Source organism: Falco peregrinus, chromosome Z (assembly GCF_023634155.1).
Source record: "Falco peregrinus isolate bFalPer1 chromosome Z, bFalPer1.pri, whole genome shotgun sequence".
Classification (NCBI taxonomy): Eukaryota; Metazoa; Chordata; class Aves; order Falconiformes; family Falconidae; genus Falco; species Falco peregrinus.
In genome coordinates this window covers 55,742,682-55,756,524 of record NC_073739.1, presented here as the reverse complement: position 1 = coordinate 55,756,524, position 13,843 = coordinate 55,742,682, and the positions used below count along the sequence as shown (strand labels likewise).

General features: G+C 43.7%; 1 protein-coding gene across 1 annotated transcript; it reads left to right on the top strand.

Annotated features, from left to right (window-relative positions):
- Positions 1–4,552: 4,552 nt before the first annotated feature.
- On the top strand, positions 4,553–10,997 carry KCNV2 (potassium voltage-gated channel modifier subfamily V member 2). The gene is made up of 2 exons (XM_005241594.3): positions 4,553–6,200; positions 10,519–10,997. The coding sequence occupies exons 1-2, from the start codon at positions 4,755–4,757 to the stop codon at positions 10,792–10,794; spliced, it is 1,722 nt and encodes a 573-aa protein (XP_005241651.1). The 5' UTR covers positions 4,553–4,754; the 3' UTR covers positions 10,795–10,997.
- The last annotated feature ends 2,846 nt before the right edge of the window (positions 10,998–13,843 follow it).

The following is a 13,843-nucleotide window of genomic DNA, read 5'->3' as shown; positions in this document are numbered from 1 at the left end:
ATACACCCTGTCAGCACCCTCAGGCTCACGTGCATTCAGATCACAAAAAGTACACCCAAGGCTATTTGGGAGGCCTCTCTGCAATATGCTTTCATCCTATCTAATGCTTATGCGACCCTGTTTTCCTTATTAGTTCTATCCTGCCACACTAGCTAGCTCTTGCATGTGTTGGGAGATACCTGGTACGCAGAGAGGCAATTGCTGTTTTCTTTTCCTAAGAGTAAGAGCGATTTCTGCGCATATGTCCTTTGATTAACTATGGTATGTCTCTCTTCATTGTGCTGGTGTCTATATATGTGTGTGAGGTGGCCCATTGCCCGCACAGATTACAAGTGCTGCTCTCTTACTGCTGTCCATGCCTATACAAAGGCTCCCTTGCCTCTTGCTGGGATCCCAGAGAAAGGCTAGCTTGCATGTGCAGGTCTTCTCCTGAAGACCCTTCTCTTTCCTTTTTTAGGTAGTGGTTGCTATATAGCAATTACCTGAAGCAGATCCCAATTAAGATGAAACAATTCAGGACCTTGGATCTTAGTCTTTCTTTACCTTTCAGGGACTTCATGGACTAAACTCCTTTGGATTGCATTCAGAGTCAAAACACAGGGAAAAGTGAGGCTTGCTTTCTCTGCTTGATCGCCTCCTATGCCTCACTTCATCTCTTGTTACAGCCTGGCTTCTTCGAAACAGTCAATCTGTATTTTCTGTGTTTTCCTCTCTGTTAATTGCAAGATCTTAGCCACACCATACCCCTCAAACAACACATAGTTGGGCTCAAGGTTTAATAAAGCAGACATCAATCCATTACAGTATCATTTGTTGTTGCTGCCCGGAGATTTGGGCTCTTCCTACCCCCTGCTGGTTATAATCCTTTCATATTTATCAAAAGAACTGTTTCATTCTGCTATTCTTTACCACCATCTGTATAACAATACTCCTTGTAGTCCTCTGATAATTTCAGATACGCAGTTTAGGGCAGAATTCAGAGTGTTTTCAGCTTTGTTGCCAGAAACATACACTGAATGTGCCTAGTGCCTGGTAAGAGCTGGTACATACACAGATGCCAATGCACCTCATGCTGCAGATTTAAGAGCTGGGGTAAGTTATTCTGGACTTTGGCTCACTACTTCCCACTGTGTCCATTGCAGGTAATTCTGCCTGAGTATGCTTTTAGGTGGCATCATGACAGGGATTACTTCCCTGCAAAAGCATCTTGTGGGTTTATATGTTTAAAAAGCTGCAGGTTACAAGAATCGGCAGACGTTCACTGGGAGAGTGAAGAGATAGAATGAAGTGGCAGAGATGGTAAGGAAGACCGACAAGGACACATGGATACACAGTCAGCAATGGTAGCTCATGTATCTTGTCTTAGGTCCCTGGGCTCAGGTACATTGCTGCAGCCATCAGGTACGCCCCTTGGACATACATCACTGCTGTTGCCCTGGTTGACACAACCCAACCATGCAGGTACCAAGCTGCCACCTTAACCCCAGCCGGGTTTTCCAGTCTCTCCCCGTGCCTGCTGCCTGCAGCTGGCTCTCTCTCTGCCTTCTCTTTCCTTGTAGATGCAGGCAACAGCGATGCATGGAGGCAGGGGATTGCACAGACACATGAGCTCCACTGTAACATGGGCAGGAAGAGACTGAGTGGTTGGGTCATTCTTCCTCCATCCTTCAGTGATCCTCTCTTCCCACTCAGTCTGCCCTTTCTAAGCACCCTCTGGGTGGCTGCAGCAGCAGGGCTGGCAAGTGGGAAAAAAACCCAGAAATAGAGAAAGCAACGAGAAAGGAAGCGTTTGTTCAGCAGCAGCATGGCAGTCTGAGGGCTGAAAAAGCCTGCCAGGGTGGTAGGGTGCAAAGATGCCTGAAAACACAGAGCAGGAATGAAAGGTAGAGTGAAGGTTACTTCAGCTCTGAACAGATCGGGTATTTTGACAAAGTTCTGGCTGGGGTGGGGTGGGGTGGGGGATTGGCAATCACTCTTTAAAAAGACTGGTGTGTGGAGAGGTAGACAGAACAGAATCCTAGTTCTCCCACTCCCTGAGTTGCCCATCACAGTTTTAAACAGACACTGCAGCCAGTCTACCTTCAGCCCTGTTATGTTCGTTGAGTAACCTAATATGATAAACAGGACATTAATATTTATTATGTTGTTAATAATCACCATTAGCAGTATTTTCCATATTATCAACATAGTTTGAGAGGTCACTGGAGGTTAATGAAAGAGCCTGCTTGGACCCTTTGAAACAAAGCCCCATGTAATTTTTCAGTGCAATTCCCTATGGATAGCTGAGCATGTTATTTCACGTCTCCAAGATGTTAGTTTGAGCCACTCCTTCTAGCACAATGGCAGAATTACTGAGTGAAGTTCTAGGGTCATTGTTCAAATAGATCAGAATAGATGATCTTACAGGCCTTTTCTGACTTTAAAAAACTACTAATCTGTGAACAGTTCCTCTAGTGAGGTAGGAACTACTCCACTGAGACCTTACAGAGCCATATAAATTCTTTAAGGTAATTTCAATTAAAAAGTTCTCACTTTTTTTAACCAAGATAAAGCAAGCATACATAACTCTGAAGCTGAAGCTGATTTGCTCAGTGAAAAAGCATTGCAGTTACACTATCCCCTACCCTGGGAAAAGTCAGCACTCCTTAAGAAGAAGATTTGCAAAGACTCATCTTCTCATGACCCTCTTCCATTTTAATTATAGTTTTCTCTTGTGAAAATACTTTTCTCAGGAATCCAGTACCCAGAGCACTGTCTGGCTGATTGAACAGCATTCTCCACTGTTACTGACTGCCAGGTTTTTGTGTTTCTTCTTCTACCCATACAATCATAGAATACCTTAAGTTGGAAGGGGCCCATAAGGATCATTAAGTCCAACTCCCTGCTCCTCACAGGACTACCTAAAGCTGAACCATATGACTAATAGCAATGTCCAGATGGTCCTTGAACTCTGACAGGTTTGGTGCCATGACTGCTTCCCTGGAGAGCCTGTTCCAGTCACCAACTACCCTCTCAGTGAAGAACCTTTTCCCAGTGTCCAATCTGAACTTCCCCTGATGCAGCTTCATTCCATTTCCTAATGTCCTATGGCTGTCCCCCAGAGAGAGGCCATCAGCACCTCCACCTCCTGCACACAGCAGTACATATAACCAGGATTGCCCCTTCCCCGGTGGAGAACTTGCACTTGCTCTTGTTAAATTTCGTATGGCTGGTGACTGCCTGGCTCTCTAGTTTATCCAGACCTCTCTATAAGACTTCTCTATCCTCAAGGAAGTCCACAGCTCCTCCTAGTTTAGTATCAACAGCAAACTTGCTTAATGTACATTTGATTCCTGCATCCAGGTCATATATCCATATGGATACCCAGATAAAAACATCAAAGAGCACTGGCCCTGAAATCAAGCCCCCAGGAATCCCACTGGACACTGGCTGACAGCCTGAAGTAAACCCATTTACTACAACTCTTTGAGCCCAACCTGTCAGCCAATTGCCCACCCAACATATTAAAAATTTGTCTAGCTGTGTGCTGGACATTTTGTCCAGCAGGATACTCTGAGAGACTGTATCAAAAGCTTTGCTAAAATCAAAAAACCCCACATCTACTGGCTTCCCTTGGTCAACTAGATGGTTGACTTCATCATAAAAGGAAACTGAGTTAATCAGGACTTTCCCCTTAGGAACCCGTGCTGGCTATGACCAATGACTGTGTTGTCTCAAGTGTTTTTCAGTAACTCCCAGAATAACTTTCTCCACAATTTTATCAACCAGTTCTGAGGATGAAACCTCCATCAAAACAAGAGAGAAAGCATCTCTCCTGTCCTGCTAGGTACCTAATGCAGTTTTATGCTCTTATATGTCTTGCAAGAGAAACAAAAGTGGCTTTATTCTGTTTCTCAGCAGCTCAGGAAGAGTTTGAAGTGAAGTAGCATGCTGGAAACCCCTTCACAGCTGTGCTTTTCATTTCCACTGTGTCCAGAGGGGCATGAGACCTGCAGCCCCAGAGCACAGCCAGAGCTTTAGGAACAGACTGCAACTTTCCTCAGCCCTTAACCAGATGAAGGTATTCCAACTGGGAATAAAAAGGGATGACTTTTATTTGCTCACCTTTGGAAAATGTTTTAAGAGCTACTGTAGTGAATTCCTACCCATTATCTGCATATCAATTATTCATAATTTTCATCAGGGAAAACCAAGACATGCTATACTCATGCAGATGAAAGAAATATGTAATGTTCTCTCTCCTCCCAGCCTCTCCTCCCTCTACACCTCATACATTTTCATTTTGAGATTTTTCTTGATCCATATATACCTGAATTTGGAAAATGTGTAGGGTTTATTAGTAATGAAACTACAGGGTTCCATCGTCCCATCCCGTCCCCCCGTCCCGTTCCCCCCCCCCCCCGATTTTTCATAGATTTATGGATCCATAATCATTCACGTCACGACTGAGGGAGATGAAGCTGGACACAGTAATAGCCCTTAAATCCCCTTCTCTAAGCACTCAGATCTTCGCTGTCAGCAAGATTAAAACGGTCAACAGCAGTCTTCATGTGTCTATATCCCACACGGAGCGCTCACAACAACTGGAGCTGTGGCTGGCAGGGAGAAAAATACAGAACTGCTGCTGTGCATGATAGTACTGAGATAAAGAGAGAAGAAAACAGGATTGTCAGCCTTTGTAGTGCTGACAAGGACTGGTGTTAATTCCTTGATCAGGTGAATGCACAGAAGGGAGAAGAGTAAGAAAAAATAGTATGTTGCAGTTTAACATGCGGAGACAATTTCCTTTCCTAAAGCATAAAGGCAGTGAAAGAGAAGCACCCAATGTCCTCCTGGAGCCCAACAAGGGGAAGAATGACGAAGGCATGCATGTAGATAAGAAGAGTGGCTTTTCTGCTACTGCTCCATTGAACTCCCAGCCCCTGCTGCTCCTGGGACCTGAGGGGAATTACAACTATTATGTGGATGATGAAGATGAGGAAGAGGAAGAGAAAGAACAAGAACAAGGAAAATGGCCAAGTGGAGACATATTTGATGGAGAAAAAAAGCCCTCATCATCCATTCCTTGCTCCCCTGTGCTTTCCTCTGGAGCCCTGGCTAAGGCTTCCACTTCACCCGTGCTGAACATCAATGTTGGTGGCCAAAGCTACCACCTCACCTACCAGGCAGTGGCCATCTACCCCAAGACGCGCCTGGGCCGCCTGGCTACCTCCACTGACCGTCGCTGCCAGCTTGGCCTGTGCGATGACTACGCTGCCCAGGTAGATGAGTATTTCTTTGACCGGGACCCGGCTGTCTTCCAGCTGGTGTACAACTTCTATGCCTCGGGGGTGCTGCATGTGCGGGATGAGCTGTGCCCCCGTAGCTTCCTGGAGGAACTAAGCTACTGGGGCGTACGGCTCAAATACACACCTCGTTGTTGCCGCATTTGCTTTGAGGAGCGCCGTGACGAGCTGAGCGAGCAGCTCAAGGTCCAGCGCGAGCTGCGCTCCCAGGCAGAGGCTCAGGAAAATGAACAGCTCTTCCACCACATGCGTTACTACGGTCCCCAGCGCTGGCGCCTCTGGAACCTTATGGAGAAGCCCTTCTCCTCTGTCACTGCTAAGGTGATGGCAGTGGCCTCCAGCTTCTTCGTGCTTATCTCCGTGGTGGCCCTGGCACTCAACACAGTGGAGGAGATGCAGCAAGTAGACCATAAAAGTGGGGACAGCCGGCCTGTCTTGGAGCACATTGAGACCCTGTGCATTGCATTCTTCACACTGGAGTACCTGCTGCGTTTGGTCTCTACCCCAGACCTACGCCGCTTTGCCAGCAGCGCCCTCAATGCAGTAGACCTTATTGCTATCCTGCCCCTCTACCTGCAGCTGCTGCTCGAATGCTTTGCTGATGATGACCAGCCCCGAGGTCGGGGCTCTCAGCATGAGCATGATATCGAGAAGGTGGGACGGGTGGGCAAGGTGGGACAAGTGCTTCGCATCATGCGCCTCATGCGCATCTTCCGCATCCTCAAGCTGGCCCGCCACTCCACAGGGCTTCGTGCCTTCGGCTTTACCTTGCGCCAGTGCTACCAGCAGGTGGGCTGCCTTTTGCTCTTCATTGCCATGGGCATCTTCGCCTTCTCTGCCATGGTCTACACAGTGGAGCACGATGTCTCCAGCACCAACTTCACCAGCATCCCTCATGCTTGGTGGTGGGCTGCCGTAAGTAAACGCATCTCACCTTGCTGGATAGCCAGTGACCCTTCCTCCCTTCCCATTTCCTTCCTTGCTAGTGTTGATGACAATCTTGCAAACAGCAGGCTCAGATCAGTGAACATCTGCTCTGAATTCTGAGCTTACAGGACATATGCACTCACTCACGCACACGCATGCACTCATTCACCTCTGCTGTAAGCTTAAATCAAGGCTTAATCAGGCAGACAGTGCTGAAATTTCTGTCCAACCAAATACAGACAGTACTTGCACTTTCAGAGAAGTGGGCAAAGACAGGAAAGAAAAGCATTTCTCCACTTAACCCCATTGTCAGTGTTGCCAAAAAAAAAAAAAAAAGTGGGGTGGGGGTGGGGGCAAGGACACACGACCCAAAAACTTTGCATCAGGCTAGCTGCTTGCAGGTGGACACAGGATTTTCTTTCTTGTTCTTTTTCTGCAGATCTACCGTGACCCATCATACAACTGTAAAATGATAAGACATAGTTTATTAACTATAGTCTGGTCACTCAAACTTGTAAAGCCAAAGCTGTCCTAGAACTCTGGCCATTAAATATGCATTAGTACCAACAGCTGTTTTACACAAGAGATTGTGTTCTGTTCCTTTAGGTGGCACGTCTAAGGCACATGTCTGCACCCACACAAAACACTGGAGGTTATTTATACCATGCTAGACTTGGAGAGGAATAAATACAAAAAGAAGCAGAATAGCTCAAGGGGTTGATAATGGGATAAACTGCTTTCTACATCTGGGTCACTGGTTTGAATTCCACATCAGTCAGTGCTGAGAGCTGGTTAATGTCACCTTGAATCTCTTTTTGCAACCTCTGCCAGAAAGAGTGTGATATTAGTCCCATCCCAGGCACTTGGAGTGAGGGTAACTGGCTGAGTTTCAGCTGACAAGCCTCGGAATTGAAGACAGAATGACCTTGTTTCTAGAGACTGCCAATGGGTTAGTGCTGTAAGGCATTTGGGCATATCTTGAGAGGTCTGAACTGTCACTGACCTGTACCATACTGTGTAGGTGGAGGAGTGTTTTCAAGGCAGCGTTTTTTGAGACATAAAGATTTAGCTGAAAATAGAGAGCTGTGAGAGTTTAAAGTCCTCCACCTTGTTTAAATGCTTCCTGACTCTGGCAATGTTCTGGCAGAACTGTTCCAGCACCCCAACATGGAATTTGCCTCTAAAGGGTCCAGGAAGCAGTTCAGCTCCAGATCTGGATTGCATTAACACCCATTCACTTGGAGAGGGCTAACCAATACTTCTTAAATATTGTGAGATCAAAATGATACTTATATTCTTCACGGTAAGCCGCAAAGACAAAACAAATACTTCTGGGTTTATCAAGACCAGCAGACAGTGGAGAGGGAGCTGCAGTAACTGAGTGCTTAACAGGTACCTTCAGGCACAAGTATGGCAGTTCCACAATTACCACGTTTACAGCAATGTTTTGGCAGGCAGGGGGGTGGTTTTATCAAGGGCACTGGTAAGAGGGAGAAGATGATCCCTGCCTGCACTGCTGCCTGCAGCATTTCAGAGCTGGAAAACCTACATGTGCATACCTACAGCAGCCTGGAACAAATCAGAGGGTAGCTAGATGCTGCAGGTGCTAAGAGAAGGCAAAGGGTCCATATCTTGGCTGTCGATAATTCTAAGGCTTGTTCTAATCTGTCATCATGTACATTTCATTTTGCAGCAGCTGATGCTGGCTCTCAAACCCATGTTTATAGCAGGTTCCCAGCAGTTTTTTTGACCCCTAGACCTGGCTATGGGTCTGGCTATGTCCAAGTCACTTCCCTGGGGAAGGAAGCCCATGCAAATGGACCAGAAAGCAATCAGGAGATCTTCCCATGCTGGTTGATCAGCATACACACTGGATACACTGAACTGCGTGTGGGGCCCGCAGGAGAGCAACCCCAGCCCATCCAAGGTCACTTCTCCTGGGCAGCCCGTGGCCTGCACCTCTGGTTCAGTGAGAGCTGATAAGATGTGGTGGTTTCAAATGTATGTTTGTTGTGATTCAGTGTGTGGCATTAAAACTGGTCCTACAGACAGAAGCAGACATTTATATATGTAATACATATGTACATGTGCTGAATATCCTTTAAGATGGGGCATGTGAAAGAAGGAAAAAACAGTGAATAAAGGGTTGGGTAATGTGACCTTCAGAGGCCAACTTTAAGCGCTATACACAGGATATGAAAAAATGTGTAGTTCATATATTACTACAGTAAGGATGCTAGCTTTATTTTTTCTTTTGTGAACATACAGGATATATGCAAAATCTTTAGGACTCATTTCTGCAAGCTGGTGACACCATAATCATTTAGATACTCCTAAGAAACCTGCGTGACTAAGTGAAAAAGGCTTATTCAGTTGAGCAAGTGTCTCCGGAAGAGATGCTCTAGCATGCACATTGCAATTCCAAGGCATAAAACTCTTTTTAAAGCCTATTCATTCTTTAAGAGTAAAAATTAAGATACCCCGATCACTCAAATTTCATTAAAATCCAGCAGTGTTCACAGTCTGACACACGCACAGAACAGAAGTATCTCTCTCAGACTGTCACAGGCGATGTAGAAGACTATGCCAGTGGAACAGAACCTTATCACAGGATAATGGTTTTGTCCTGGCTGGTAGAGATAAACATCTTGCCTTCATCTCGGTATTTATTTTTGGAGATATTTATCCTGTATTATCATGCAAATCCAGTGACTTAATTTCCATTAAACCAAGTGACTAATCCTTTTTATTCCACAGGAAGCACCAGGTGCATCCTACAAATGTGCTTAGCCAGTGCTGTCTCATGTACCCTAATGCTTTCTTCATTTGAAATAACATTTTATTTAGCATGTTAGAGGATGGCAGGCTGCACAACGTGACCTTCCAAAGACTTACATCAGTGCTAAAGCCACAAGGGCATTACAGTGAAAGTCCTACTGCCTGTGGTTTATTTCTGCCAAAATTTTATATTACTGTTTCACAGATACACACATTGTGCTAAGATACTGTGAAAAAAAAAATAAAATTAATTGGCTGAAAAATATCCCTTGCAAAGTCTAGGAAGTGTCAGATGGCAGAAGCCTGCAAGTTTTAATAAATATAACTTATTTTTCTCTGGCAGGTAAATGTAACAACTATAAACAATCAAGGTGTGTGCAGTAGAAGTATATAAATTAGGAGTTATTTTATGCTGGCTGTTTGGGACTACATCATTCATATGTAGCATCCCCATAAGCAAACATTTTTTAAACTAATTTTTACAAAAAAAGTATTGCAGTTCTTGGTATAATACTGGGTCCATATAAAAGACAGTTCCTTCATACATACATAGGCTAAAAAGAGAAAACCCTGATGGCTAAGAAAAAAGCCTGTGGAACTATGCAGAAAATGTGATGGCAGAATGTACAGATTCATATAAAGCAGATACACTAAATACCATCAGTCCCACAAGAAACACTTTAAACAAATCCCAAACCCTTCTTCAAAGGGGAATTGAGTAAAAACTTCTCACCTGTGTACCTGTCTGTCAGTTAAAACAAATGGGAATATTCCTTACTGAAGGCACACATACACCTTACTTCTGTAACCTCTGACACACAGCTGAACAGGGAGATCAAAAAATTTAGCACTTTAAATGTGTGTTGTGAGCATACGCTGCAAGCAAAAACTTTGAGACAATAGAGAAAGATCTTTGTTTTTTCCACTGTTCCTTGCAGGTATGTAACCTTTAAAGGGGATTTTATCCAGACTCTTCAAAGTCCTGGGTCACTTCTTCCTCTATTACAAACATTATATAAATATATTTCACAATTAGCTGAAGCTTTTCATGTGTAAAATATGTATGACAAACAATGGTAATACTCTAAATACAAACATCAGAATAAGTCCCAAAATACTGTGTTTTTACATACAATTTAGATACCGGGCATCTGTTCCAAGTGACACACTGACAGAGCAGAGCTGCAGTTATCACTGGATTTGTGCAGTCAGGGAGCCATCTCTATCTGCTCCCTGCAGCCAAGCTAATCCACCTGCTGGAGACGCTGGCGTGAAAACTGTTTGGAAATTCCCTCTGCAGGACAAAGCTTATAAAACTCCTCCTGAATAGTGTCAAACTGCACTGTTGTCTTTCTGCTGCATGAGAGGGACTTCTTTTAATTAGGGTTTTTTGCATAAAATGGATGGTACGGGAAAAAAGGCAGCAGAGAGTATTTCAGTGCAAGTGCAAAAACACTAACTTTAAAATTGTCCCGGATGCCTGAACATATCCATTTATATGCTAAGCTGAATGTTGGTTTGCCTGTAGGTCAGCATCTCTACAGTGGGATACGGAGACATGTGTCCAGAAACTCACCTTGGCCGGCTGTTTGCTTTCCTCTGCATTGCATTTGGAATAATCCTGAATGGCATGCCCATCTCCATTCTCTACAACAAATTCTCAGACTATTACAGCAAGCTGAAGGCCTACGAGTACACAGCTCTCAAGAAAGAAAGGGGGAAGGTGGACTTCACACGGAGAGCCATGAAGAAAATATCTGAATGCTGTGGAGAAGGTGCAGCCCAGCCTTTGTCACAGCACTGACACAGTTTGTGCTGTGGATATTGGGAAGCAACAAAGAAGCTGAAGGAGAAAGAACAATAGATCAGCCAAGCTAACTGGGGATAAACTGAAAAGCCAAAAGTAACAAAAGTAGATGATGAAATCTGTTTAGCAGGGGGTTGTTTTCAAAAGAAAAGAGGCTCAGACTAAGACAGAAGATTCGTGCCCCGCCTCACCCCCCCACCCCCACCCCCCCCCACCCCCCACCCCCCCCCGGCTTTTCCAAGCACATCAACTATCTGGAATGACATTCTCAGATTAACCACCCAGAAACTCTGAATGAAGATGTAACCCCCTGCTACTGATTAGACCCACAAAAAAGACCCACCATAATCAAACCAAAGGAAAACAAATTGCTGCCATTAAAGGCCAGCTGCCTCACTGCTGTCAAAGCAGTCTCAAAAATTAAACAAATAGAATACCTAATACACTGACTGCATTGCTGAAATTGGTTTTGCACCAGCCAGGAAAACAGCCCAGAGCATTTACCTGAATATTAGCAGCATCTATACTCTTTAAGCTTTCAGCTTGTTTCCACTGTCAGATACCTATGCTTCACTGTTCCAATCTTATTTTTCAAATGCAGCCCTGCAAATGATTCCCATTTTCATACCTAAGCAAGCAACACACTGCTTTTAGTATTTCCATCACCACCACCTCTATAATCATTTTCCATTATACCAAGAAATAGCGAAGAAGTCTGGAGTCTGAATTGATAAATGTCACTGATAAATTCTGAAAACATTTCCAAACCAAAGCCTTCTTTACGTATAGGATTAAGTGCTAAACTATATTTATTTTACAGTATTTAGTGTATATGCTTATTGAATTGTTAAGACTAGTAATAGGCCTGTCATGGGACATAAGTGTTAAAGCAGCATTTAAAAAAAATAATCAAATGAAACATGTAATAGATAATATCTCATGAAGAATTTTCATACAAAGGATCTTATCAGCAGTTATTTGTAACTAATTATAAATATAATTTAAAGTCAAGATATTTTGTCTGGTACATACAGCCATTAGGGACACAATTTGGACACCTTAGCTCACCCCCAGTAGTACTTTACCTCCTAAGATTACTGAGCCTTCTTGCACAGCTGGATGCAATTTCTCATGCATCAGAAACTCACCCCAAAACCTATGCAATGAATTAACAATTAAATTCAATCAGAATTTCATGTATTAGTACACAGCATCAGGAGTATTTTTATGTAAAAGTAGTCATACCAGTTTAAAAATAGTAACCTGAATAACAGATCTGAAAGAGTAGTTATTTTATTGATACTTGGATAAAAATAGTGAAAAAAAAAAAAAAAAAAGCAACAAAAAGAAGCAATGGTAACAGTCACTGACAGATATGACCCATGTCTGTTACCCTGCCAGCGCTCTTGCTACAAAACAGCCTGATAGCAGAGATGCATTTTTAAATTCTTGAACTTTCATGTTGTGTCTGTGCTACCCTGCTGAATGCAAATGGCTGCATTCAAATCTCAGAGCCACACTGGAGACAATGGTGTGAAGCTCAGTCCTGGAACATCTGAGGGTGAAAAAGTTCATTAATATTGCCACATCCATGCAAATAAGTGTCAAGCATAAGGATGTTTCTCCTTTGAATGGTGAGAAGGTAATTAGTAATCAAGTTGCTCTTCTCATTCTCTACCTCCAGACAAATGTATCATAAGGCCATCTGTCATTTTGTTCTTTAGGAATGACAGTCAGCACTTTGTGTGCTGATCAGCTCTGTTTAAAGCTAAACCATGTCTTTAAGGCAGAGCTGAGCTCTGGGAGTTGAATGGGATAGATGTTTGCTGTTCTGGACAATGCAGCAGGCACAATCCTTGCGCTCACTGAGAAGAATAGCGGCTTTACTTTGGCTCTAGGGATGCTATGAATTTGCACGGCCCTTCTGCACAGCAACAGTTCAAGCAGCTTCCTGAAACCACAGGAAGCCTCTCCCCTAGACCTCTGCTGCAGTTCAACAAAGTGGCAGGTTACAAGCATGCAAAAACGCAAGTGTGCTTTATTTCCAAAGTGCAGCTTGGGTTAGATCCATTAAAAGGACTTAAATGTTGGTGATTACTCCACTTGCCAAGATATGCGACACCCTAATTGATTCTCGTGTCTGAAGGAATCAGTACTTGCACACACCACGCAGATGGGAAGCAGATGCTCTGCCTCGCATGGCAGGCTCAGCACCTTCTTGCCACCTAGAGAAACCCAGAGCCTGAGCAGGGGCTGGACCTCCTCACCGCCTCAGACTTGACACAAATCACCACCCTTCTTTCCACCCCACCTGCCTCACCTGCAGGACCCATTCAAGTAGATGTTCTTCATGACACATAAGGGAATTGGCTTTCCACACAAAATATGAGTGGGAGAAAAGGGACTGTTCTCTCTTTTTATCAGGAGTCAGAATCAAACATCCTCAGCGAGTGCTTTCTTAACTGTCCAACAAGATTTTAATGCACAAGTCCTTACTGTTTTAATACAGCTGTTTCAAATGAACATTTCAAATGAAACAGTCAAATGGCACACATGACGACATCCAAAAATAATGCAGGAGAGCTGTGACATTGTTGACTTGAATGTCACAGGGCTTCAACAATCAAAAGATTTCAAAATAATCAGGTCAAGGGAAAATATGCTTAAACACAAGAAAGATGGGAAATACTATTAAAGCTGAAGTAGACAAGACTTTTTTGTATGAGATGTTAACCTGGCATAGCTAAGGTTTTGAGGAAACAGGGTGAAAGATTCTCAAACCACTGAGAAATGAGAAACCTCTCTGAATGTGGACGTGCTGAAGTCTTCCATTTTAACTAATTACAGATACTAATGAGCCCCAGAGGGAAAAGGAAAATATATTCTACCATTATGTACACATCTCTGGTAGACAAAGCAGCAGTCAGTTTATTTGGATGGCCCTGGCTTCACTTTAGGACAATTACATGCTGTTTCATCTACTCATTTTAGCCTGGGAATTATTGGGGAAAAAAAAAAGAAGAAAAAAAGACAAAAAAAAAAAAAA

What these genes read in the sequence shown, in the direction of transcription:
- KCNV2 (XM_005241594.3), top strand. Translation starts at nt 4,755, where the DNA reads ATGTTGCAGTTTAACATGCGGAGACAATTTCCTTTCCTAAAGCATAAA. An exon ending in ATGCTTGGTGGTGGGCTGCC is followed by an intron (nt 6,201 to 10,518) that starts GTAAGTAAACGC and finishes GTTTGCCTGTAG; the next exon opens with GTCAGCATCTCTACAGTGGG.